This window comes from Schistocerca nitens, unplaced genomic scaffold (assembly GCF_023898315.1).
Source record: "Schistocerca nitens isolate TAMUIC-IGC-003100 unplaced genomic scaffold, iqSchNite1.1 HiC_scaffold_351, whole genome shotgun sequence".
NCBI lineage: Eukaryota > Metazoa > Arthropoda > Insecta > Orthoptera > Acrididae > Schistocerca > Schistocerca nitens.
This window is the reverse complement of record NW_026045885.1, coordinates 2673087-2698038: the sequence shown is the minus strand read 5'-3', so window position 1 is coordinate 2698038 and position 24952 is coordinate 2673087. Positions and strand designations below refer to the sequence as shown.

General features: G+C 47.4%; 1 protein-coding gene across 1 annotated transcript; it reads left to right on the top strand.

Annotated features, from left to right (window-relative positions):
• Window positions 1-2508: 2508 nt before the first annotated feature.
• LOC126228028 (uncharacterized) lies at window positions 2509-24952 on the top strand. The gene is made up of 4 exons (XM_049942272.1): window positions 2509-2559; window positions 10026-10196; window positions 10603-10712; window positions 24946-24952. The coding sequence occupies exons 1-4, from the start codon at window positions 2509-2511 to the stop codon at window positions 24950-24952; spliced, it is 339 nt and encodes a 112-aa protein (XP_049798229.1).

Genomic DNA, 24952 nt, shown 5'->3' with positions numbered 1-24952 from the left:
AGATACAGTTTTGGTCATATCATTGACATACAGAATGAACAGTGGACAAAGGACAGATCCTGGAGGAATCATGTGCTTCACAATTTCAAAATCTGAAAACACACTTACAGTATTATTTTCACTTTTCACTTTATTTCAGCACACCAGTTTCCAATAACAGTTGAATGTTGTATACTGCTTTCCCTCTTACACCATAACAATGGAGATTTTCTAAAACATTATTATGGTGTACACTGTCAAATGCTTCAGATAGGTCCAGCAACATATTGCAGAAGTTCCGTTCACAAAGTGCTGTAGTTAAGTGTTATGAATTCAGCAAATGCTGTTTTGAAGGATTTGCTCTTTCTGAACCCATGTTGTTCATTGTTGAGAATATTGCATGTTTGTATAAAATTTAATATTGTCATTTATTATGGTTTCTATTATTTTAGAAAGGAGAGATGTAATAGTTACAGGACTGTAATTTCCTGGGTCTTTTTTGCAACCTTATTAATGTATAGGGATTAATTTACCTCCTTTTGAGACATTTGAAATATACCCTTTTTTTAAAGATAAGTTTATCAGACTGGCTAATGACTTTACTACCCACTGTAAACAGCATTTAATTAGTTTAGTGGATATACCATCTAATCCCACAGTGTTTTATGTTTTTAGACTATATACTCTTCTTGCGATTTCTGATTTATTAGTTGGGGCCAGGAATAAGCATATGGAATGTTGGTTTTTAATTTGGAAGTATAATTTTGATTTACTAATGGGTCCCCAACTTCAGTAAGTTTGTTTGAAGTACTGATGACATTTTGTGCATCCCTGAATTCCCTCAGATTTACCTCCAGTGTTAAGTCATCATTTCCACACATTCACCTTCCCTCTCATCATTTATGAGAGACCCTATGATTTTAGTGACCTTTGTTGAGGTTGCTGTCTTGTTTGAATAATATGTCAATAGTTTCTTTCATCAGTTGGGTGTATGATTTCTTCTTTTCGCTACATGCATCCCTATTCATTTGGGTTGGTCTTAGCCAACAATTTTGTACACAATTTCCACCTCTTCCTTTTTACCTCTACTTTCATTATACTTCTCATTTATTTCCCTATGTATTAATGGTCATGAAAATCTATGTAATGGCCTAATGTATTTCAGAGGGATTCCCATCCTTCATCTAGGTTTTCTGTTAAGTATAGTTCACTAAAATCTTTGATTTCCAATAGCCTTTCTAGCCTACATATGTTTGTATGTTTAGTTTGTCTAAGGTCTTTAAACATTTTTTCTGGCCTTCCTATGCTGTTTGCTGATTTAACTAATACCCTATAATGGTCTACAATGGTTATGTATATGAACTGTACTGTCTGCCTGCTCTGTTGTGTATTAATGATTACATGATCTAGAAATGCTTCTGTATTTTCACAGCACCTCATGGGGCTGCCTACTGTTAAATTAAGTCCATAGGTTTTAATCAGATCTTAAGAGCACCTTGTATAACAATTGTATTTCAGTGTGTTAATGTTTAGATCACTAATTACAATTACATAATTGAATTCCCTGTTAGCCTTATCTAACAAGACTTTCAACTCACTTTGAAATCAATTTATCTGACCTTTATGAATTCCCAGTGGCTATGTGGGAGAAGGGGACTGGGGGTGACCTTGAATATAAATTGGCCAAGTGGGTAATCTGACACTGGATATGCAATTTGACAACCCCTTATGGTATCCTAGACTTTGAGGTCAGATTCTCAGCTGAAAACACACTGCTGTACTGTTGCACATTTAAATTGTGTACTGATAACCCCTGTTCTCTGGAGATGCATATCCCTTCAAATCTAAAACACACACTACTGTCCCATATACAGTCAAAGTGCATTTCACTCATGTGAGTATTTTTGGGGATGGAATTTTCAGAATCATTAGTGCATATAGTAAGTACGTAATATTTCTGTAACTATGGTGTTGGCTCAAGCAACCAGATTCCTGTGTAGCATCAGTAGATTGTGCAATAATTGTAGCAGGTGTCCCACCTTTCTTTGTCATGGAAGGTATCACACCTTATGGTCTTTCTGTTTTGAAGTGAATTTTCCTCCTGTGTTCAGACATGCAGTGAAAGGAAGTTGATATTAACATTTTGAACACTGGGCACCTAGGGTTTAGTTCATAAAGTATACTTGACAATTTACTGGTCATCTATACACAATGAAAATCAGTTTCAGAGGGCAATTTACCTATGAAACTCTGCAAACAGACAGACATCAATGACCATTTTTTATATCATCATGAAAATGTGGTGTTTTCGTAACAAATTGTTTTCACCTTCATTTGTAAATTTAGTTTATTGGAATTCATTAAATTTCTCTCAGTATGAAAAATTTTCAACTGCATTGGAAATTAAATCCTATGTCACATCAGTACCAGGGATATTATCTTAATTTTATGTTTAATTATATTTGTGACAGTAGTAGTAAATTACATTATTCCAGTGCGCAATGTGTGTTCATTTGTTACAGTCCCATCATGGAACACAGAAAAGGCCTGGAGCTGAAGGTTATAGCTTCATCAGATGATGTAAGTGTTTCTGTGGGATATTAAGTCAGTACTGTGAACAAAATACACTAACTAAAAACTTAAATATGTGGTATTGATGTTGCACTATAAAACTATTCAAAAAATGTAATTTTTCTTTGAAAATGAGTTACACTTGCCCCAGTGTGAAAAATTTAAGAGAATTTGGCAAACTGAAGCTTTCATCACAATCTGCATCTTTCCTTGCTTTTGTGGAACATCTATACTTTGAATTCAAGTTTTTAATAAGTTTTTTATATGCCTCTTTAATTTGTCCAGAAATGTAATTTTGTGGTTTCTTCACAGTTGCAAGAAGATTGCATCATATTGTTCAGAAATGTAAATTGTAGCATATGTCACTCCTCCTCCATTGGTCTTGAATTACATTGAACCATGAGCAGAACACATGGGCGTTCAATGAAGCCTCTCCCTTTCGCCGCCTCTCCCTTTCGCCGCCTCTCCCTTTCGCCGCCTCTCCCTTTCGCCGCCTCTCCCTTTCGCCGCCTCTCCCTTTCGCCGCCTCTCCCTTTCGCCGCCTCTCCCTTTCGCCGCCTCTCCCTTTCGCCGCCTCTCCCTTTCGCCGCCTCTCCCTTTCGCCGCCTCTCCCTTTCGCCGCCTCTCCCTTTCGCCGCCTCTCCCTTTCGCCGCCTCTCCCTTTCGCCGCCTCTCCCTTTCGCCGCCTCTCCCTTTCGCCGCCTCTCCCTTTCGCCGCCTCTCCCTTTCGCCGCCTCTCCCTTTCGCCGCCTCTCCCTTTCGCCGCCTCTCCCTTTCGCCGCCTCTCCCTTTCGCCGCCTCTCCCTTTCGCCGCCTCTCCCTTTCGCCGCCTCTCCCTTTCGCCGCCTCTCCCTTTCGCCGCCTCTCCCTTTCGCCGCCTCTCCCTTTCGCCGCCTCTCCCTTTCGCCGCCTCTCCCTTTCGCCGCCTCTCCCTTTCGCCGCCTCTCCCTTTCGCCGCCTCTCCCTTTCGCCGCCTCTCCCTTTCGCCGCCTCTCCCTTTCGCCGCCTCTCCCTTTCGCCGCCTCTCCCTTTCGCCGCCTCTCCCTTTCGCCGCCTCTCCCTTTCGCCGCCTCTCCCTTTCGCCGCCTCTCCCTTTCGCCGCCTCTCCCTTTCGCCGCCTCTCCCTTTCGCCGCCTCTCCCTTTCGCCGCCTCTCCCTTTCGCCGCCTCTCCCTTTCGCCGCCTCTCCCTTTCGCCGCCTCTCCCTTTCGCCGCCTCTCCCTTTCGCCGCCTCTCCCTTTCGCCGCCTCTCCCTTTCGCCGCCTCTCCCTTTCGCCGCCTCTCCCTTTCGCCGCCTCTCCCTTTCGCCGCCTCTCCCTTTCGCCGCCTCTCCCTTTCGCCGCCTCTCCCTTTCGCCGCCTCTCCCTTTCGCCGCCTCTCCCTTTCGCCGCCTCTCCCTTTCGCCGCCTCTCCCTTTCGCCGCCTCTCCCTTTCGCCGCCTCTCCCTTTCGCCGCCTCTCCCTTTCGCCGCCTCTCCCTTTCGCCGCCTCTCCCTTTCGCCGCCTCTCCCTTTCGCCGCCTCTCCCTTTCGCCGCCTCTCCCTTTCGCCGCCTCTCCCTTTCGCCGCCTCTCCCTTTCGCCGCCTCTCCCTTTCGCCGCCTCTCCCTTTCGCCGCCTCTCCCTTTCGCCGCCTCTCCCTTTCGCCGCCTCTCCCTTTCGCCGCCTCTCCCTTTCGCCGCCTCTACCTTTCGCCGCCTCTCCCTTTCGCCGCCTCTCCCTTTCGCCGCCTCTCCCTTTCGCCGCCTCTCCCTTTCGCCGCCTCTACCTTTCGCCGCCTCTACCTTTCGCCGCCTCTACCTTTCGCCGCCTCTACCTTTCGCCGCCTCTACCTTTCGCCGCCTCTACCTTTCGCCGCCTCTACCTTTCGCCGCCTCTCCCTTTCGCCGCCTCTCCCTTTCGCCGCCTCTCCCTTTCGCCGCCTCTACCTTTCGCCGCCTCTACCTTTCGCCGCCTCTACCTTTCGCCGCCTCTACCTTTCGCCGCCTCTACCTTTCGCCGCCTCTACCTTTCGCCGCCTCTACCTTTCGCCGCCTCTACCTTTCGCCGCCTCTCCCTTTCGCCGCCTCTCCCTTTCGCCGCCTCTCCCTTTCGCCGCCTCTCCCTTTCGCCGCCTCTCCCTTTCGCCGCCTCTCCCTTTCGCCGCCTCTCCCTTTCGCCGCCTCTCCCTTTCGCCGCCTCTCCCTTTCGCCGCCTCTCCCTTTCGCCGCCTCTCCCTTTCGCCGCCTCTCCCTTTCGCCGCCTCTCCCTTTCGCCGCCTCTCCCTTTCGCCGCCTCTCCCTTTCGCCGCCTCTCCCTTTCGCCGCCTCTCCCTTTCGCCGCCTCTCCCTTTCGCCGCCTCTCCCTTTCGCCGCCTCTCCCTTTCGCCGCCTCTCCCTTTCGCCGCCTCTCCCTTTCGCCGCCTCTCCCTTTCGCCGCCTCTCCCTTTCGCCGCCTCTCCCTTTCGCCGCCTCTCCCTTTCGCCGCCTCTCCCTTTCGCCGCCTCTCCCTTTCGCCGCCTCTCCCTTTCGCCGCCTCTCCCTTTCGCCGCCTCTCCCTTTCGCCGCCTCTCCCTTTCGCCGCCTCTCCCTTTCGCCGCCTCTCCCTTTCGCCGCCTCTCCCTTTCGCCGCCTCTCCCTTTCGCCGCCTCTACCTTTCGCCGCCTCTACCTTTCGCCGCCTCTACCTTTCGCCGCCTCTACCTTTCGCCGCCTCTCCCTTTCGCCGCCTCTCCCTTTCGCCGCCTCTCCCTTTCGCCGCCTCTCCCTTTCGCCGCCTCTCCCTTTCGCCGCCTCTCCCTTTCGCCGCCTCTCCCTTTCGCCGCCTCTCCCTTTCGCCGCCTCTACCTTTCGCCGCCTCTACCTTTCGCCGCCTCTACCTTTCGCCGCCTCTACCTTTCGCCGCCTCTACCTTTCGCCGCCTCTACCTTTCGCCGCCTCTCCCTTTCGCCGCCTCTCCCTTTCGCCGCCTCTCCCTTTCGCCGCCTCTCCCTTTCGCCGCCTCTCCCTTTCGCCGCCTCTCCCTTTCGCCGCCTCTCCCTTTCGCCGCCTCTCCCTTTCGCCGCCTCTCCCTTTCGCCGCCTCTCCCTTTCGCCGCCTCTCCCTTTCGCCGCCTCTCCCTTTCGCCGCCTCTCCCTTTCGCCGCCTCTCCCTTTCGCCGCCTCTCCCTTTCGCCGCCTCTCCCTTTCGCCGCCTCTCCCTTTCGCCGCCTCTCCCTTTCGCCGCCTCTCCCTTTCGCCGCCTCTCCCTTTCGCCGCCTCTCCCTTTCGCCGCCTCTCCCTTTCGCCGCCTCTCCCTTTCGCCGCCTCTCCCTTTCGCCGCCTCTCCCTTTCGCCGCCTCTCCCTTTCGCCGCCTCTCCCTTTCGCCGCCTCTCCCTTTCGCCGCCTCTCCCTTTCGCCGCCTCTCCCTTTCGCCGCCTCTCCCTTTCGCCGCCTCTCCCTTCACTCCACCACATGTGGCCAATCAGTGTGATGGGGCTGATATGTACCCATCTGGCTAAGCCCCTTGGCAACACAGTGACCTGACTGCTGATGCTGAGATGTTGCATGCTCATATACACACATTCACCACCGCCACCACCACCACACCAACATTATTGTTTGTGTAAAATGTCACATAAATTTGGCAATGTGGGTTCTCTTGGTAAGATGTGGTTGACTTCACTGTTCATAAAAACTATTTCTGCCACTCAGTGCCTTTTGTGCTTCTGCGTATCTTGGCAACATCAGAACATCCCTCTGTCCGTTACACCCCACCAGTCTTTGAATATGGTTCAGGTCGTAATGCGAATTGCAGTGGTACTGATGCAGTTATGCTGGCATTTGAGGGAGATATGCTCCTGGAGAAGGGCAAGGCTTTTGTGTTATTGGTGAGTCATGAAGCCATATGTTTTGACACACATGTGGTGTTTATGCAGCTTGTGTTTCAGGCACATCTTCCCGCTCTATTAGATGAACATGGACACCCACCCCATGAGTGGAGCCCTTACGTTCTGCCAGCCATATGTGTTTATTGTTCCAACCAACACACTTGATGTTCACCAGATAGCCTGTTTTATAAGAAGGAAAAAGAGAGAAAAGTCCCTTGATAGTTTATCTTACACTGAGGTTCGTCAAAAAATGACAGACTTCACCTGTGTCGATGGCTTCTGCCTTTGTCTCTGTTACATCCTTCCCCCTTTCTCCATACCCTAGTCCTCTCCCCCCCCCCCCCCCCCTTTCGTCTTCCCTTCACTGCAGTTCCCACGCCCTCCCCTCCACGAGCCACTCTCCCTTACTGGGCAGAAAAGTGTTAAGTTTTCGGCAAACCACTTGTGATTGGGTTCCCTTCTGGGACCTCTCCCTGGGGTCTTCCTGGTCGGAGGCCTGGTATCACAACTTGGCCATGGGACACAGTCTGTGTTCCCCAAGGTCACATGCTTTCGGCTGATGAAGATGATGAAAAAGAAACATCTGTCTCAGGACTATGTCCCCATGGTACTTGTAGATGAGCCATCTTCCCCTCACAACCTGAGTCTGTCCAATTATTGATGGATGACACCTGTACTCATCAGTGATGGGTGGTGATCTGGTGATGTGATTGGCTCGTCTGTTCACCATCCATTTAGATACCCACTCTGTGCTTATTCAGTGGAACTGTAATGGAAACTATCATCACCTCCCAGAGTTGCAATCCCCTATTGCCTTTTGACAGCTTGTGCTGTTCTCCAGGAATCTGTTTACTCATGCTCACTCACCAACCATTCATAGATGCTATGCTTTTTTGGAATGAGATTGTCCCTTCAATGGCTTCCGGTGGTGTTTGCATGTTGGTCTATATGGACATTGTTAGTACACAGATCTCACTTCGTACTACACTGGAAGAATTTGCTATCTGGGTCCACTTGGACTCTGTGGTCAGTTTTCAATTTGCCACACTTTGACGGTTTTTGTTTGGTTACCATGTGACCCCAGCCTTTGCAGGATCTTTTCCCTTCCATGCTGCATACTTTCCCCTTGCTATTCTTTTTCCCCTCCCTTGGGGACATGTCAGGTGTGTTACTGGGAATGTTCAGCACTGTCTGTTGCTGACATAAGAACAGTCTCACCACGGTTTTTTGTTCCCAGTTTTTCATTCCCTTTTCCTTTCTTTGTTTCCTTTCTCTTGTCATTCCTCCACTTCAGCATTTGGGGTTCCTCTTTTCCTTCTTCCTCGCTGTGTACTCCTGAAGGCCTACTATGCATCTGACACACAACAGGTGATTGGGTAACATGTAAATCCCAGCCATGGGTCGACAGGTAGGGATCGCACATAACCCCTGATACACGCGAGGCCCAGGGAATGGTGATATGCCTAAGCTGCTACCTTCCCAAATTGGCAATTGGACCCCCCCGTCAGGTGTTTGCGAGGTGTGACTTGAGGTGTGAACAATCACCCTGGTGCATCCCTGGTGAGGGAGCACCCAGATTGAAGGAGCACACCATTGGAGATGGTGGCAATCATGGGTGAGTTTCTTCCAATGAAACAATTGTTTTCACAATCAATGTCTACAAAAAGTAAACAGAATGAAGCAACCAATTCAAACTCCACCATGATTCCTACTGGTATCATGTACTAAAGATGGTCAGTCCTTTGCAACGGTAAATCCAATTAATCAGAAAGGTGTTGATGCAATTGCCATCCCTGTGAAATCCTGCTATTTTTTACAGAGTGGCACTTAGCTTTTGAGGCTACTTTTGATTCTCGAGCACCAACTGCTTGCAGCTTTACACTCCTGCATGGCTATCCTGTTAATGTTGAGGCCCATTGAACACTGAATTCCTCCTGCTGTGTTATTTATACTAGGCTGCTAGATGATCTGACAAAGGCAGACATACAAACATATCTCTCTGATCAGGCTCTCATTACAGTACAACAGGTGACGAAAAAGTAGACGCCTCGTAAGTGTCCACACTCACTCTCTCTCTCTCTCTCTCTCTTTTGGTGGAGTGATCCTTCCATTAAAGATCAAAGCAGGTTATGAAGTTATCACAGTCAGGCCATATATTTCAAATCCAATGCAATAGTATGAGTGTAATTGTAACAATCACATTATAGTCCTGCCAACACCCATCCAAACGTATAATATGTGGTACAGATTCTCATGAGGGTGATTTCCCACCTCCTTCTGCCCGTTGCATCAACTGCAATGGCAACCATGCTCCTCCTTCCATGACTGTTCAAAGTATCTCAATGAGCGGGCTCTCCTGGAGATGGGAGGAAGGAAAAGTGCCTCACCCAGTCGCTCACAAGTTGTTGGCTAGTGGGAAACCCTGTGTTCTACCATCTGGCACTTACAGTACCTCTGTTGCTACATCTCGTTCCATGGAGGATGTGGCCTTACAGGCATGTGACCTTAAATTTAGCACCATGGTTGTGAAATTGCCCTGCACCTTGGTAGCATCCCCCATCTGCTCCTCCAGCTGTGCAACATGCGACCAAACTTCCGCTCCATGGGGTGAAGTCAGCAGCTACACAACAAGCAGCCCCCCCCCTCTTTCGTGGATACGTGCGTAGTCAGCACGGGACCCTGAGCTAATGTGGCCCTCCTTCATTTCGGGGCTGCATACCTTCCTTTTCTGCATCCTTCCCCATCCCCATCTTTGCCCCCCCCCTCACCACCACCTCTTTCCTTCCCTTTGTCCCACTCTGGGAGTATGTTTTGTGCCTACGTCCGGAGCTGGATGCTCGAAAATGTAACACATTGTTTGCTCTCTCTGCTTGCAAGTCTTCGTCCTTCCTTCCTTGCTTCGTCCTTCCTTCCTTGCTTCGTCCTTCCTTCCTTGCTTCGTCCTTCCTTCCTTGCTTAGTCCTTCCTTCCTTGCTTCGTCCTTCCTTCCTTGCTTCGTCCTTCCTTCCTTGCTTCGTCCTTCCTTCCTTGCTTCGTCCTTCCTTCCTTGCTTCGTCCTTCCTTCCTTGCTTCGTCCTTCCTTCCTTGCTTCGTCCTTCCTTCCTTGCTTCGTCCTTCCTTCCTTGCTTCGTCCTTCCTTCCTTGCTTCGTCCTTCCTTCCTTGCTTCCGTCCTTCCTTCCTTGCTTCCGTCCTTCCTTCCTTGCTTCCGTCCTTCCTTCCTTGCTTCCGTCCTTCCTTCCTTGCTTCCGTCCTTCCTTCCTTGCTTCCGTCCTTCCTTCCTTGCTTCCGTCCTTCCTTCCTTGCTTCCGTCCTTCCTTCCTTGCTTCCGTCCTTCCTTTCTTGCTTCCGTCCTTCCTTTCTTGCTTCCGTCCTTCCTTTCTTGCTTCCGTCCTTCCTTTCTTGCTTCCGTCCTTCCTTTCTTGCTTCCGTCCTTCCTTTCTTGCTTCCGTCCTTCCTTTCTTGCTTCCGTCCTTCCTTTCTTGCTTCCGTCCTTCCTTCCTTGCTTCCGTCCTTCCTTCCTTGCTTCCGTCCTTCCTTCCTTGCTTCCGTCCTTCCTTCCTTGCTTCCGTCCTTCCTTCCTTGCTTCCGTCCTTCCTTCCTTCCTTCCTTGCTTCCGTCCTTCCTTCCTTCCTTCCTTCCTTGCTTCCGTCCTTCCTTCCTTCCTCGCTTCCGTCCTTCCTTCCTTCCTTCCTTCCTCGCTTCCTTCCTTCCTTCCTTCCTTCCTTCCTTCCTCGCTTCCTTCCTTCCTTCCTTCCTCGCTTCCTTCCTTCCTTCCTTCCTTCCTTCCTCGCTTCCGTCCTTCCGTCCTTCCTTCCTTCCTCGCTTCCGTCCTTCCGTCCTTCCTTCCTTCCTCGCTTCCTTCCTTCCTTCCTTCCTCGCTTCCGTCCTTCCTTCCTTCCTTCCTTCCTTCCTCGCTTCCGTCCTTCCTTCCTTCCTTCCTTCCTCACTTCCGTCCTTCCTTCCTTCCTTCCTTCCTCGCTTCCGTCCTTCCTTCCTTCCTTCCTTCCTCGCTTCCTTCCTTCCTTCCTTCCTTCCTTCCTCGCTTCCTTCCTTCCTTCCTTCCTTCCTTCCTCGCTTCCGTCCTTCCTTCCTTCCGTCCTTCCTTCCTTCCGTCCTCGCTTCCGTCCTTCCTCGCTTCCGTCCTTCCTCGCTTCCGTCCTTCCTCGCTTCCGTCCTTCCTCGCTTCCGTCCTTCCTCGCTTCCGTCCTTCCTCGCTTCCGTCCTTCCTCGCTTCCGTCCTCGCTTCCGTCCTCGCTTCCGTCCTCGCTTCCGCCCTCGCTTCCGCCCTCGCTTCCGCCCTCGCTTCCGCCCTCGCTTCCGCCCGTCCTCCTCTTTTCCTTGGCCCCTCGCCTTTACCCTTGTCTCCGCTGTGGCGATGTAGACCTCTCTTCTTTCCTTTCCCTTTATTTGTTTTTCCCTTTCCCTTTTTTCCTCCATGTGCGTGTCCGAAGTTCGACCCACGAATTTCCAGGCATAGCCGGTGATTGGGTAAAGCATAATTCCCCACCCCGGGTAGACAGGTAGGACATGTACGTACCCGTGGTAACGGCCAGGCCCAGGGAGGGGTGATTACCCGAGCTGATACCTTCCGAAAATGTCGATTGGTCCCTGTCAGTTTCTCGGGAGGTGTGACCTGAGGTGTGAACAATCACCTAAGGCGGGAGTGCCCTCAGAGAGGGACCCCCACAAGGGAGGAACACACCATCTGAAACGCCGGTAATCATGGGGGTTACTTCCGCAATGGTTTCCTCATCTTCTACTATGTCTGCTCACAATCGTAATTTCACTGAGTGTCACCCACAGACAGTTCTTCCATTGTTGCCACAGTTCCTTGTTGTTTGTCGGTCTGACGAAGGTCACGACTTCTCCATAGTCAACCCTTTCATTATTCAGAAAGGTGTCGACGCAATTGCAGGTCCTGTGAAGTCTTGTTCCAGATTACGAAATGGCACCTTGTTGTTAGAAACAGTCGGTGCCCCCCAGGCACAAAAATTGCTGTGTACTTCTCTGCTACACATCTTCCCTGTCTGGGTGGAAGTGCACCACACCTTAAATTCAGCATGTGGGGTCATTTATACACGCTCCCTCGACGGACTGTGCGACGAGGAAATTCAAAACTGTCTGACCAGGGCGACACAGCTGTTCAGAGGCGTGAAAAGGGTTGACACGAACATCATTCCAACCTGTACTGTCTTCTTGACATTTGACAGAGTTCAACTCCCATCGAACACAAAAGCGGGCAATGAGAATTTCCGTTCACCCTTGCATCCCAAACCCTACGCGTTGCTATTGGTGTCAGTGGTTCAATCATACCAGCCAGTCCTGTTCCAATCCGGCCAAATGTGTTACGTGTGGTAAGGATGCCCATGAGGGTGCTTGTCCATCTCCATCCCCTCGTTGCATCAACTGTATGGGTGACCACACTGCTTCCTCTAGAGATTGCCCCATTTTTAAAGACGAAAAGCTCATTCAGGAAATCAGAGTGAAGGAATAGGTGTCGACCTTTGCTGCTCGAAAATTATTAGCCAGTCGAAAGCCCACTGTGCTTCAGACAGGAAAATACAGCACTGTCCTTGCCTCTCCTCGGCCAACAAAGGAGGCGGCCACGCAGACTTGTGATCTCACCTTTAGTGCCACAGTCGTCAGATCGGCCAGCGCAAAGATCGCCCGTTCAACCTCCACACTTTCGCCTGCTCACTCTATGGCTCACCCTTCGTCGGGTTCTGCTAAATCTCGAGCCCCCAAGTCAGACAACCGGACTTCCAGAAAAGAGCCTACTCGTGAAGATTTTTTACGTACCCCAACTTCACAACCGTCGATTCCTCCTCCATCTAAACATCCTGTTTCCAAGAAGGCTAATAAGAAAGAGTTCCTCTCCTACTCCGCCACGGCGTGTCTCATCTACAGCACCACCTGGCGGTAGCCGCCCTCGGCCGTCTTCTGTGTCGCCGTGGCGCCCTACTGGCGGCCGGTCAATCGGCCGATCGCTGGTGGCAGGAGCTGCTCCTGAACAACCTACGGATCAGGATCTTCTGCCTTCGGCTGAATGCCGTTCCACGCTGTCGGTCGCAAGCTCCGAGCAGTTGAGTTGAGGGCAACCTTGGTCACATTCTTCCATTTTCTGTCCACCCTATGTCCATTATCCATTGGAATATCTGCGACATTCGAGCCAATCTGGATGAATTGTCGATCCTCTTAAGCTCCTACTCAGCGTCATCTTCTGTCTTCAGGAAACAAAGCTGGCACTCCAGCCCAAGGAGGACTCGTGCTTCTTCCCCATGATACTCTCCATCATCAACCAGTCCCCTTAAACACTTCCTTCCAAGCTGTCGCCGTCTTTCCCTTTCTGGAACACCTTTTCTCTTTGTACTGTTACATTCCATCGTCCACACCAGTGGCACGAGCTGATCTCCATCTTCTTGGTCAGCTTGGGGCCTTAAATGCCCACCACCCACTTTGGGGATCTCCACATCCTTGTCCGTGTGGCTCACTACTGATAGACGTCTTCCACCAAGCGGATCTTGTCTGCCTCAACACTGGGGACCCTACATTTTCGTCTGCCTCCACGACAAATTTCTCTCATTTGGACCTTTCGGTCGGTACTGTTCCGCTAGCTCGGCGCTTTGAATGGTTCGCCCTTGCTGATACACACTCGAGTGACCACTTTCCATGTGTCCTTCGATTGCAGCCACAACTGCCATATATGCGCCCGCGACACTGGAAGTTTGCCCAAGCCGATTGGACACTTTTTTCGTCTCTAGCGACATTCCATGACCGTCACTTTCCTAGCGTCGACGATGAGGTCACTCATATTACAGACGTTACTCTTACAGCTGCGGAACGTTCAATACCTCGCACCTCCGATTTGCCCCAGCGCCCCCCAGTTCATTGGTGGAACGGGGCATGCAGTGACGCAATAAGTGAGCGACGACGTGCTCTTGACGTTTTCAGACACCATCCTACTTTCGCCAACTGTATCCGCTATAAGCAGTTCCGTGAGCGATGCTGTCGCGTCATCCGCGACAGCAAAAAGGCAAGCTGGGACTTCTTTACTAGCTCATTTAACACCTTAAATCCCTCCTCGGAAGTCTGGTGTCGGATTCGACGGTTATCTGGCCTCACTGTCGCGCATGAGACATTAGTGGACCCCGTCGCAATTTATAACTCATTGGGTCAAGACTTTGCTGAGATTTCGAGCTCTTCAAATTACCCGCCAGCATTTCTCCCGAAGAAACGTGCAGCGGAAGTGAAACCTCTTGCATTCTCCTCTCAAAATAGCGAAAGCTATAATACCGTTTTCTCCATGCGGGAACTCCAACATGCACTCGTATTCTCGTTCCTCCGCCCCAGGACCGGATGGTATCCACATCCAAATGTTAATGTATTTATCATACCATAGTCTGCGTTACCTCCTTCGCCTTTATAATCGAATTTGGACCGACAGTACTTTTCCCAGACGATGGAGGGAAGCTATGGTCGTTCCTGTTCCGAAACCTGGAAAGGACAAACATCTCCCCTCTAGCTACCGCCTCATTTCTCTCACGAGTAGTGTCTGTAAGGTTTTGGAGCGTATGTTGAATTGCCGTTTTGCTTGGTGGCTGGAATCCCGCAGTCTTTAAACACCTGCCCAATGCGGTTTCCGAAAGCATCGTTCTGCAGTTGACCATCTTGTTGCTCTCTCCACTTATATTATGAACAATTTTCTCCAGAAACGCCCAACAGTAGCAATATTTTTTGATCTGGAGAGAACATACGGTACCTGTTGGAGGACAGGCATCATCCGCACACTGTTCTCTTGGAGCTTTTGAGGTCGGCTGCCCCTTTTTCTTCGCGAATTTATGGCAGAGCGCACATTTAGAGTTGCGGGTGAACACTACTCTCTCCCGTACTTTCTCCCAAGAAAATTGGGTACCCCAGGACTCTGTGCTAAGTGTTCTACTGTTTGCCATTGCCATAAATCCAATTATGGATTTTCTGCTTTCTGATGTCTCGGGCTCCCTCTTTGTGGACGATTTTGCGATCTACTACAGCTCTCAACGGACAAGTCTTCTTGAACGACGTTTCCAAGGATGTCTCAATTGCCTCCACTCTTGGAGCAGCGGAACAGGCTTCCGCTTTTCTCAGAGTAAGACCGTTTGTGTTAATTTGTGGCGTCGTACGGAGTGTCTTCCACCTTCCTTACATCTAGGACCTGATAGCCTTCCGTTTTCCGACGTCGCTAAATTCTTGGGTCTTATGTTTGACAGAAAACTGTGTTGGTCCTCCCACGTTTCCTATCTTTTGGCTCGCTGTCTGCGATGCCTCAACACCCTCCGTGTCCAGAATGGTACCTCCTGGGGAGCGCACCGAGTGGTCCTTCTCCGCCTCTATCGCGCCTTAGTGTGCTCGAAATTGGACTATGGAAGCATAGTTTACTCCTCCGCTCGGCCGTCTATTCTTCGGCGTCTCTGTCCACCACCGTGGATTACTTTTAGTGGCTGGAGCTTTTTACACCAGCCCTGTGGAAAGCGTTTATGCTGAGACTGCTGAACCCTCGCTGTCCAATCGGCGGGCTGTCCTTCTGAGTCGTTATGCTAGCCATCTGTCTTCCAAGCCTGCTAATCCAGCCCATGACATTTTTTCGACAGCTTCTTGGATTTAGGGTATGCAGGCCACCCTTCCTCCCTACTACCACCGGGAATTGGCTTCCATCAACTGCTCCATTCTCTTTCCGTCGGCTTTCCTAAAACTTTCTTGAGAACTTGGGGTACAGCACCACCTTGGCTCCGTCCCTGGACCTGCCTGCTCCGTGACCTTAGTCAGTTTCCCAAGGATGGTACCCCTTCACTTGTTTATCGTCGAGCATTTGCTGCTCTATGTGCACAAATTTATTTACACTGATGGCTCAAAAACGTCGTTTCGTGTAGGGAGTGCCTATATTGTTGGCGACACCCCAAATCGATTTCGGCTTCCCGACCAGTGTTTGGTTTATACTGCGGAGCTTTGCGCTGTTCTCCAGGCTGTCCAATACATCAGTCGCCATCAGCAGATACAGTATGTTTTCTGTTCAGATTCTTTCAGCTCTCTCCTCAGTCTCCAAGCTCTCTACCCTGTCCACCCACTGGTCCACCGGATTCAGGACTGCCTCCACTTGCTCCACTTGGGGGGCGTCTCTGTGGCGTTCGTCTGGGTCCCAGGACATTTTAGTATCTGTGGAAACGAGGCGGCCGATATAGCGGCCAAGGCTGCAGTCTCTCTCCTTTGGCCAGCTATTCGCATGATTCCCTTCGTCGATCTACAGTGTGTTTTATGTCGTCGTGTTGCTCTTTTATGGCACACGCATTGGTCGACACTTCCCCATAATAAATTGCGGGACGTGAAAGCTCTTCCTTGTGCTTGGACCTCTTCGTCCCGAACGCGGCGTCGGGAGGAGGTAATTTTAACTGGACTTCGGATAGGGCACTGTCTTTTTAGCCATAGACATCTTTTAAGCGGCGATCCTCCCCCACTCTGTCCCCACTGCTCTCAGCTGTGGACGGTAAGACACCTTTTACTTGACTGCCCCTATTTTACTCCGTTACGCGCCAGTCTACAGCTGTCACCTGATATATTTTCTATTTTAGCAGATGACACGCGCTCAGCCGATCGCGTTCTTGATTTATTAGTGCCAGTGACATGACGTCAGTCATTTGAAGCTCTATTTGGGGACAACCAACCCCCTTCTGTAGTGGTTTTTTAAGCTTTCCTTCTGTTTTTAGTTTTCAGTTTTTTGAGTTTCGTTCCCATTGCTGCTGGTTTCCAGTTTCGTTTTTTTACCTTTTCCTAAGTCACAGCCTGGGCGCTAATGACTGTTGCAGTTTTGCGCCCTAAAACCATAACAAAAAAACAAAAAAAAGCCGGCCAGAAAGGGCATAAGGAATACTCTTGAAGACTTCCTATGTCTCTCCAGCCAACCAGTATCTGAATCTTCCTTGACTAACCGGAAAACTCAAGGAAGTCAAACAAAGGTGAATGGTCTCCTTCATGACCTGAAGATCCTCTTCACTGGTGTCACCATATGATACCCCCTTCTAGCCGACATCTGTGTCGCCGGTGTACACCACCAAACATTTTTCTGCGTTGGACTCCACAGGCCGACAGCAGAAGGAAGCCGATGCTTCTGTGAACCTCATGGAGCAGGAGCCTCCAGCTTCTGTGCCCTGTCACAGCGTGTCTTTGCAGGCTGGCTCTCGGCAGCCACTGGGGTGACAACACTTCATTTTTCCTCATGACTACCTTCAATCCAACAAAGGATTTACAGCTGCTTTTAGAATCACAGCATCTACTTGTTCTCTGCTTTCAAGAAACAAAATTGCATCCTCATGACCACTTTGAGTTTCTACATTTCTTCCCGGTGTATTTTGATCTTCTCTCCTGATGTCGGCACTTACCCTTTTCCCTTAGTGACATTTACATTCCTCCATTATCCAATGTCACCAGGGCAGATTTCTTCCAGCTTATTGGGCAGTTGCCTCAACACTTGCTGTTGATGGGTGACTTCAGTGCACACCATTCCCTTTCAGGTTCTCCCAGAGCCTGTCAGAGAGGTGCCCTCTTGGCTGACCTTCTTAATGAATTTACTTGTTTGTGCCTTAACACAGGAGGCTCACATTCCTTTTGGACTCCACACATACCTGTTCCAATTTGGACCTGTCCTTCTGCACCACCCAGCTTGTTCATTGTCTCAAGTGGCCCATTCACTCTGAAACATACTCAAGCAACCATTTCCCATGTGCTATATGTTTGCTGACTTCTACCCCACCCAAGTACACACCCAAATGGTAGCTTACTATGGTCAACAGTCTGCTTTACTCCTCCCTGGTGAATTGATGAAAAACATTTCCCCAGTTGTGATGACCAGATGAATATCTTACAAATGTTATTCTTACCACTGCAGAACATTCCATTCCTCACATTTCCTCTTTACCACGCCATGTGCCTGTCCCTTGGCAGTCTTAGGCATTCTGTGATGCATGGAGATGTACTCTACAGGTTTTTAAATGTCCTTATACAATGGTAAACTTCATTAATTATAAATAGTTGTGTGCATAGTGTAGTTGTTCTTCAGGGTAGCAAAAAGCTAGCCGGATTTCATTCAGTAGTTGTTTTAACAGTTCACTCCCTCTTCTGCCGTGTGGACCAACCTCTGACAGCTTTCTGGGACCAAGATCCATTCCCCAATTACCTACCTGACAGTAGCAAATGATGTCATTGTGGAACCTATTACCACCCCCATAAACTTGGGCCACCATTTCGCGGAGATTTTCAGCTCTACCCACTATCCTCCTGTGTTTATCCATCGGAAATGAATGCAGGAGGGTCGGATGTTCCCCTTGTCTTCTCAGAATCATGAGTGCTACAATGATGCCTTTCCTGTGAGGGAGCTAGATCATGCTCCGCCCCAGGGTCAGACACTGTTCATGTTCAGCTGCTGCTGCAGCACCTCTCTCATGTGGGCAAGCACCCTCTGCTTCATACATACAACAGCATCTGGGCAGAGGGCAAGTTTCTCAGACACTGGCATGAAGTCACTGTTGTACCTATATCTAAGCCAGGTATGGACAAACACCTTACTTCTAGCTACCGTCCTCTTTCTCTCACAAGCTGTGTTTGCAAGGTAATGGAATGTACAGTTGATGCCCAGCTGGTATGGCGGCTCAAGTCTCAGAACTAACCACAGCACAGTGTGGATTTTGAGTGCTCCACTCTGCAGTTGACCATGTAGTCACTTTGTTGACCCATGCCATGAATGGTCTTATGCAGAAATTCCAGATTGTGGCTTTGTTTTTCGATTTGGAGAAAACCTAAGAGACATGCTGGAGGACTGGTAACCTCTGTACTATCTATGTGGGAGGGGAGGGGTAGGGGTGGAACTACAATCAAACCTTGTAGATTTACCAGCACATCTTGACCTTTGCCTCTTGAATATTGATTCCCCCACAAACTTCTGCTTGATCTGTGGAACTTCCTCAGCAGTTGCCTTTTGCATTTGCAGCTCTTGTCTCCATCCATCCATCCATCCATCCATCCATCCATATCTCTCTCTCTCTCTCTCTCTCTCTCTCTCTCTCTCTCCCCTGGAGGGTCAATGATGACCTGTGACCTGTATGGTGGGGATCACTTCACAATCCTCCTGTACTTCTCAGTATCACTCCCATGTATGCCTGCCCAGATGGGGTCTTAAGTGTCAACTGGGGTGCTTTAACATTTGCTGCCACCGTCAGCTCCCTGTTGTGTGGAGATATCAGTGAGGCAGTCCAGAGTACAACTCCACTCATTCTTTCGGCAGCAGATTTGGTGCTCTCCTGTCATCGGACCTTCCCCAAAGGAAGACTATACCTTGGTGGTCAACAAAAATTGGACGCCATTAGAGGTCATAGACAGGCTCTCTAGTGCCATAACCAGCACTCATCTATGGAGCACCTTATTGCCTTTAAATGGGTCCATGCCCAAGCCCACCACATAATAAAACAGAAACAAGCATCTTTAACCACGAGACCAGGAGCATCTCTGCAGCAGGTTTGGGGTAAGGTCACACATCTCCGTGGATACCAGACATATGCAGGTGTGACTGCATTAACTTGAATGACACTGTCTACAATGACCCAGACACCACCATTGAAAATCTTGCTCTGCTTTATGTCCAAGCCTCTGCATCAAATAATTACCAACCAGCTTTAGTGTCCCAAAGGAGTGAGTGGCAAAAGCAATTATCTTTCGCTGTCTTCCACCTGGAGCCATATAATGCTCCATTCAGCAAGTGGGAGTTAGTGTCCTAGCCCACTGTCCTGACACAGCCCGAGGGCCAGACTGCATGCACAACCAAATAATAACCTATCAGCTTATTGTCAGCATCATAACCTTGCATCTTAAACTGTATATGTGCAAGGGTGAGTTCCATCAAATTAGTGAGAAAGCATTATCTTCCCAGTACTGAAACTGAGTAAGCACCGTATAGAGATGGGACAGTTATAGCCCAATTAGTTTCACCAATGTTCTCTGTAATTTGCTTGAATGCAGAGGTGAGCTGGCAATTGTGTTGGCTCCTTGAGTCTTGGGGTCTTCCAGCTCTGTCACAGAGTGGAAGCAAATTTTGTATGGAGGTTGCCGAATGCTTGTGCCAGATAGGTACCAATGCACCAAAATGACGGAGATAAGGCAATGAAGTACAAGAAAAATCTAAGCAATTAAGAGTAGAGTACCAACAATAGGATAGAACCGTGGTCTAGGGGTAGCGTCTTTGATTCATAATCAAAACGTCTTTGGTCCCGGGTTTGATCCCCGCCACTGCCTAAATTTTGATAAATAATCAGCATTGGCGGCTGAAGCCTTCCGGCATAAGAAGTCAGCCTCATTCTGCCAACGGCCTTGTCAAAGAGGGCGGAGGAACGGATAGAGGTTCAGGGCACTCTCTTGTCCTAAGGGTGGGAAATTGCCGCTAAAGGCGGAAGAATCAGCAATGATAAACGACATGAGGATGCAGAAGGCAATGGAAACCACTGCATTACACACACGTAACGTGTATCCACAGGACATGTGGCCTGTAATTGAAGAAGTGTCATGATGATCTCTCCATTGGCAAAAGATTCCGGAATAGTCCCCCATTCAGATCTCCGGGAGGGGACTGCCAAGGGGGAGGTTACCATGAGAAAAAGATGGAATAATCAACAAAAGGATAACGTTCTACGAGTCGGGGCGTGGAATGTCAGAAGCTTGAACGTGGTAGGGAAACTAAAAAATTTGAAAAGGAAAATGCAAAGGCTCAATCTAGATATAGTAGGGGTCAGTGAAGTGGAAGGAAGACAAGGATTTCTGGTCAGATGAGTATCAGGTAATATCAACAGCAGAAGAAAATGGTATAACAGGTGTAGGATTCGTTATGAATAGGAAGGTAGGGCAGAGGGTGTGTTACTGTGAACAGTTCAGTGACCGGGTTGTTCTAATCAGAATCGACTGCAGACCAACACCGACAACGATAGTTCAGGTATACATGCCGACGTCGCAAGCTAAAGATGAACAGATAGAGAAAGTGTATGAGGATATTGAAAGGGTAATGCAGTATGTAAAGGGGGACGAAAATCTAATAGTCAAGGGCGACTGGAATGCAGTTATAGGGGAAGGAGTAGAAGAAAAGGTTACAGGTGAATATGGGCTTGGAACAAGGAATGAAAGAGGAGAAAGACTAATTGAGTTCTGTAACAAGTTTCAGCTAGTAATAGTGAATACCCTGTTCATGAATCACAAGAGGAGGAGGTATACTTGGAAAAGGCTGGGAGATACGGGAAGATTTCAATTAGATGACATCATGGTCAGACAGAGATTCCGAAATCAGATACTGGATTGTAAGGTGTACCCAGGAGCAAAATATAGTAGTGATGAAGAGTAGGCTGAAGTTTAAGACATTAGTCAATATGCAAAGAAGTGGGATATGGAAGTACTAAGGAATGACGATATACGTTTGAAGTTCTCTAACGCTATAGATACAGCAATAAGGAATAGCGCAGTAGGCAGTACAGTTGAACAGGAATGGATATCTCTAAAAAGGGCCATCACAGAAGTTGGGAAGGAAAACATACGTACAAAGAAGGTAGCTGTGAAGAAACCATGGGTAACAGAAGAAATACTTCAGTTGATTGATGAAAGGATGAAGTACAAACATGTTCCGGGAAAATCAGGAATACAGAAATACAAGTCGCTGAGGAAAACCTTTGGTGACATTAAAAGCAACGGTGGTAACATTAAGAGTGCAACGGGAATTCCACAGTTAAATGCAGAGGAGAGAGCAGATAGGTGGAAAGAATACATTGAAAGCCTCTATGAGGGTGAATATTTGTCTGATGTGATAGAAGAAGAAACGGGAGTCGATTTAGAAGAGATAGGGGATCCAGTATTAGAATCGGAATTTAAAAGAGCTTTGGAGGACTTACGGTCAAATAAGGCAGAAGGGATAGATAACATTACATAAGAATTTCTAAAATCATTGGTGGAAGTGGCAACAAAATGACTATTCATGTTGGTGAGTAGAATATGAGTCTGGTGACATACCATCTGACTTTCGGAAAAGCATCATCCACACAATTCTGAAGACGGCAAGAGCTGACAAGTGCGAGAATTATCGCACGATCAGCTTAACAGCTCATGCATCGAAGCTGCTTACAAGATTAATATACAGAAGAATGGAAAAGAAAATTGAGAATGCGCAAGGTGACAATCAGTTTGGCTTTAGGAAAAGTAAAGGGACGAGAGAGGCAATTCTGACGGTACGGTTAATAATGGAAGCAAGGCTAAAGAAATATCAAGACACTTCCATAGGATTTGTCGACCTGGAAAAAGCGTTCGACAATATAAAATGGTGCAAGCTGTTCGAGATTCTGAAAAAAGTAGGGGTAAGCTATAGGGAGAGATGGGTCATATACAATATGTACAACAACCAAGAGGGAATAATAAGAGTGGACGATCAAGAACGAAGTGCTCATATTAAGAAGAGTGTAAGACAAGGCTGTAGCCTTTCGCCCCTACTCTTCAATCTGTACATTGAGGAAGCAATGATGGAAATAAAAACAAAAGGTTCAGGAGTGGAATTAAAATACAAGGTGAAAGGATATCAATGATACGATTCGCTGATGACATTGCTATCCTGAGTGAAAGTGAAGAAGAATTAAATGATCTGCTGAACGGAATGAACAGTCTAATGAGTACACAGTATGGTTTGAGAGTAAATTGGAGAAAGACGAAGGTAATGAGAAGTAGTAGAAATGAGAACAGCGAGAAACTTAACATCAGGATTGATGGTCACGAAGTCAATGAAGTTAAGGAATTCTGCTACCTAGGCAGTAAAATAACCAATGACGGACGGAACAAAGAGGACATCAAAAGCAGACTCGCTATGGCAAAAAAGACATTTCTGACCAAGAGACGTCTACTAATATCAAATACCGGCCTTAATTTGAGGAAGAAATTTCTGAGGATGTACGTCTGGAGTACAGCATTATATGGTAGTGAAACATAGCATTTGAGATGTGGTGCAATAGACGAATGTTGAAAATTAGGTGGACTGATAAGGTAAGGAATGAGGAGGTTCTACACAGAATCGGAGAGGAAAGTAATATGTGGAAAACACTGACAAGGAGATGGGACAGGATGATAGGACATCTGCTAAGACGTGAGGGAATGACTTTCATGGTACTAGAGGGAGCTGTAGAGGGCAAAAACTGTAGAGGAAGACAGAGATTGGAATACGTCAAGCAAATAATTGAGGATGTAGGTTGCAAGTGCTACTCTGAGATGAAGAGGTTAGCACAGTAGCACAGGAAAGGAATTTGTGGCGGGCTGTATAAAACCAGTCAGTAGACTGATGACAAAAAACCAACAGCTCATGTGCTACCAATGATGTAAGACACAATCATGTGTGTTAATTGGAAGTAAGCCAGAGATGTAATTTTCCTGGATGTAGTGGATTTACCAGGGTTTATTTTGAAGTGTGTAGTTACATTGTGTTTCAACAAAAACAAAAATTGCTTTGTCATTTCAAATGCAGTAGGACATAATTCTTAGTCCCAAAATGGGTTGAAAAATTTTGAATTAATTTGTCCTTTATTTAAATAAATTGTTTTGCTATTCATAATCTCCTGAGACTTGGATACTATTTGTTTCCCTTTCTTTAATATCTGTTAAGAAAATCCTGTATGTGCATGTATACACAATTCTCACTTACACATTGGATCTCAATTACTGGAACTAGTCGATGCAAGGTTGCCACTGTAGCATGTTAGTAAACTGATAAATGCATTACATAGTTCATCAGCTACAAAACATTAATTTGTAACTGCATCAAATTTTGAAATAACTTTTTACTCTTTTTCTAGATGTTAATACAAACATTGCAATTTTTCAGTAAAAATAAAAAGTTCATGCATTTAAGGTTTAAAATAGAGAAACTGCTCAATCTTACAGTTCATACTTGCCATATAGCGAGTACTGTGGAACTATCATTATTCTTGTGAGTGAAATGCATTTAAGTATTGAGGATGGAAAATATGTGTGTCTACATTTGCATACATACTCCTCAAATGACTGTGAAGTGTATGGCAGGGGGCACTTTGCACATTACCATGTTTTAGAATTTCTCGTTATTGTAGTTGTGCATGGAGTGAGGAATAATGAATGAATGCATAAATGCTTCCACGTGTACAGTAAATAGTCCAATTTTGTTTTTGGAGTTCCCAAGGCAGATACAAGGATGAGGCTGAAGAATATTTCTAGGTTATTCCCTAATACTGGTTCTTGTACTTTCAGAAGTTGACTTTTGTGGAATAATTTGTATCTATCTTTTGAATAGTATGGCTCTCATCAGTCAAGGAAATCTGTGACCATATGTGCCATCCTTCTTTGTATACATTGAGAATCAGCTGAACAAATGGCCTGGTCCCTCATACTTCAACAGTTACCTAAGATTGGCCATACGCATGAATTGGAGTCATCCACCTGTGATGGAGCTAATACAATTTGTATCCCTACAAATTATTGCCTCAGTTTATTGATTATAATATTGAATCATTGATAATGTAGTAATAGGGTAGGGTACTTTCTTATTTTTTGAGATGCTTAGTTTTACCTTTCTGTACATCAAATATTGGTACCAGTCTGCTACACTTGGATTTTTTTCCACATCCGGTTGCTTATTCCTGCAACTTATTTCCTGACAATAATTAATTATTGATAAGTGTCATCTGTGAAAAGTCTGAGGTTGCTATTTGTACTGTTGGTCAGCTTGCTAACAGAAAACAAGAATGATGAGGGTTCCAACACTCCTTTTGTGCAAGCCAGGGGCTACTTTTACTTGGTTTGATGAGTCTCCTTCCAAAATTTCATAGTTCATTTACTTAGTGCATCAATTTATCATATGATTAAATGCTCATACAGATTTTTCATTAAAGTCACCTTCTTAAGCTCTGCAACAATTATCACAGAAGTGCCTACTATCCAATGGGCAAGTAATAAATTTGTCTTTTAGTACTACACTCAGATTTGCTTGAACCAAGTGTGCTAACCTATGGAATGTGGAGACAGATAGTTCCTTTTTACACTCATGTCAAAGGGCCTCTTCCAGCTTGTGTCAGTGGTGTTGGGGAATGGAAATGAAGTGGGAAGGTAGAGGCAGATGAAAGAACACAGTGTATACTGTCCAAACACTGTCTTGGCTTGCTGTCTATTGTTTGACACAACATCTGTATGGTAACAGTTAATCTTCTCTCATAACCCTAATAAATAGTATGATATGTCACCTCTACTGTTAAAATCAAGTGGTTTGCAGAGTATAAATGTAGATGTATTGCAGTATTTCTGATAGTGATTTGCACTCAAATTTTGTTCATTTACATTTATTAAAGTGCCGAACTTTTGTTCTTCCAGGAAAGGCGGTTTTCTGATACATCAGATTTTCGAAGAAAGAGGAGATCTGATGATGCAGGTAAGCTGTTTACATCCCACTGCAATCTGTTTGTTGTGAGAATTGTGTAAAATTTGGTCTTCCAGATTGTGA

Coding starts and splice junctions, on each gene's coding strand:
- LOC126228028 (XM_049942272.1), top strand. CDS start 2,509: ATGGAACACAGAAAAGGCCTGGAGCTGAAGGTTATAGCTTCATCAGAT. Junction 2,560..10,025: donor TTATAGCTTCATCAGATGAT/GTAAGTGTTTCT, acceptor TCCTTCCTTCCT/TCCTTCCTTGCTTCCGTCCT. Junction 10,197..10,602: donor TTCCTCGCTTCCGTCCTTCC/GTCCTTCCTTCC, acceptor GCTTCCGTCCTT/CCTCGCTTCCGTCCTTCCTC.